The sequence below is a fragment of the Penaeus vannamei genome, chromosome 17, assembly GCF_042767895.1.
Source record: "Penaeus vannamei isolate JL-2024 chromosome 17, ASM4276789v1, whole genome shotgun sequence".
In the NCBI taxonomy this organism is placed as follows: Eukaryota; Metazoa; Arthropoda; class Malacostraca; order Decapoda; family Penaeidae; genus Penaeus; species Penaeus vannamei.
The window spans coordinates 13,781,353-13,783,852 of NC_091565.1; the positions used below are offsets into that span (position 1 = coordinate 13,781,353).

At 50.2% G+C, this 2,500-nt stretch overlaps 1 protein-coding gene across 1 annotated transcript in view; it reads right to left on the reverse strand.

Annotated features, from left to right (window-relative positions):
* Window positions 1-2,500, reverse strand: part of LOC113820813 (uncharacterized) — a 45,738-nt gene that overhangs the window by 42,303 nt on the left and 935 nt on the right. Inside the window, exon 1 of the mRNA XM_070131990.1 lies at window positions 1,811-2,500. This exon is cut by the window's right edge and continues 935 nt beyond it. Within this exon, the coding sequence (XP_069988091.1) occupies window positions 1,811-2,500 (690 nt within the window). The remainder of the gene's footprint in view (window positions 1-1,810) is intronic.

Below are 2,500 nucleotides of genomic sequence, written 5' to 3' on the forward strand. Positions count from 1 at the left end.
GAAAAAAGAGGGGGAAGGGAGAGGGACGAGAAAGGAGAGGGGCGAAAAAAGAGGGGGAAGGGAGAGGGACGAGAAAGGAGAGGGGAGGGAGAGGGACGAAAAAGGAGGGAAAGGGACGAGAAAGGAGAGGGGAGGGAAAGGGATGAGGAGAGGGATGAGGAAGGAGGGGGGGGGGGAGAATGACGAGAAAGGAGAGGGATGGATGCGGGCGAGGAAAGAGAGGGATTGGAGAGGGACGAGAAAGGAAGGGGGGGAGAGAGAGGGAGGGATTGAAGAGCAGGAACAGTGGTAGAAGGATAAGGGGAGAAAAAATGAGTAGAGGAGAGAAAGAGAAAGAGGAGAGAATGAGATAAGAGAGAGAGAGAGAGAGAGAGAGAGAGAGAGAGAGAGAGAGAGAGAGAGAGAGAGAGAGAGAGAGAGAGAGAGAGAGAGAGAGAGAGAGAGAGAGAGAGAGAGAGAGAGAGAGAGAGAGAGAGAGAGAGAGAGAGAGAGAGCGTAAGAAGGAAGGCTCGAAGAAGAGCAATGATGCAAAAAGGATAATCCTGTGACTTGTTTAAAAATACAAAGACGAAGATTAAGACTAGGAAAAGATGAATTACAAGAGAGAGAGAGAGAGAGAGAGAGAGAGAGAGAGAGAGAGAGAGAGAGAGAGAGAGAGAGAGAGAGAGAGAGAGAGAGAGAGAGAGAGAGAGAGTAAAAATGTTTGGGTGAAAGAAGCAATGTGAAAAAAGGGTATCGTGTTACTTCATTTTGGAAGACAAAGACTTGCGTTAAGAGAAGAAAGAAAGAACATGAATTAAGAAACGAAGGTGAAGATGCAAATATTTAAGAATAAGGAGTGTAAAAAAATCTGAATGTAAATGTGAACACGGGATGGAAATGGAAATAAAAGAATCGATTTAAGAATGTCATCGGGGTGCATATAAGAATGCAGATGAAAAAGGAGACGAAGAAGGTAACGGCAATGGAGTTAATAAAGGAGGAGATAAATATGTAAACAGATAAGGTGGATAAAGATAAATAAATGTATATTGGTAAATGATATGATCTGAAATGCTATGGAGACGGACAAAAATGAAGGAACTAAACACGAAATGCTTAGACAACTGATGCAAAGACAAAGAGCAGCACGAAAGAGAGACCAAAGATTTAAAAAGATAAAAACCCATCTGGCCACCGAGGAGACTGAAAAGATATTACCACCGAAAAGAAAATCAAACACCGAAACCCGAACATAAAGATTCGGCTAATCACGAAATAAAAAACATAAACACGCAATATAAAGATAAAGTTTACGATGATAACATTGCAGTTGACAGGGACCGGTTTAGCGTAAAGTGAAGTCCTGTGCGTGTGAATCCGCGACGAAGCTGCCGAAGGAACCTGAGGAGACCGCATGTTGAGGCACGTGAGGCGCCTGACGCTGGTCATGAGCCTCTCTCTGTTCCGGGCTGTGGGAGAGAGGTACTTATGTGGCGCTGCTGATGGCTATGCTGGCGGTGGTGGTGGTGGTGGTGGGGAGGTTTGGTGGCGCGGAGGTTCAGTGGTGGGGATTATGTGGAGCGACGGGCATAAGGATGCTGGTATTACTGTATATGTTGTGAGAGCAGATAAAGCGGTCGTGGCCTAGAGATCCGAAGAGGATAAATTCCTTTCATAACGAGTATATTAGCCTACATGAAAAAGCAACAAAGCCGCGAAGAATGTCAGAGACCACAGACCAGGGAAGGAAGGCAGTCGAGCAAGGGGTCTGGCATGCAATACCCACGCCTTCGCCCGGCAGAGGAGGGCGCGCGGGAGACACTTTTACCTGATTTGCCGACGCCCTTGTCCCCCAGCACCACCACGTTGATATCCGACACCCCTCGGTCCTCCGCCGCCACCCTGCCTCCGGTATCATCTGTTGCCGAGTGACCGGCGGTGCTTGCGGGGGGGCAGGCGCCGGAGGGGGGAGTGGGGGCGGAGGGAGCCGGGGCGGTCCTCTTGCCGCCGTTGCCGAAGGTGAAGCTGTTGCTGAAGATGTTTCCTCGGCTGAAAATGTTGCGCTCGCCCCGGACGCCGCTGTCGTTGCTGGAGGAGCTGCTGCTGCTGCTGCTCGTCTTGCTGCCCCAGCTGACGTTGCTGTTCAGACTGCTGGTCCGGCTGTTAAGGCTGTTTGTCCTGCTGTTGTAGGCATTTATTTTGTTACTGAGACTGTTTGCTCTCGTGTCACAGCCGCCAGGTCTCCGTGGACTAATGGGGAGGGCGGGGTCTTCTAAACTCGAGGGACCTGAGCAGTCAAATCTGGTCCTCGAGCTACTACTGACGGTACTGCTATTACTGCTGCTATTTGTGCTTGCTGAAGAAGACGAGCTAGTACTGAAGGCTCGTATCCTAGGCGGCGTCTCCCTCCCTTTGCCCCCCGACTCCTCCTGCTGGGGATAATCAGACTCAAGAAGAGGCTTGTAGCTCACTAGCGTAGTGCAGTCGCGGCTCCCCGCGCCGAGACGGCCGGTGCCCT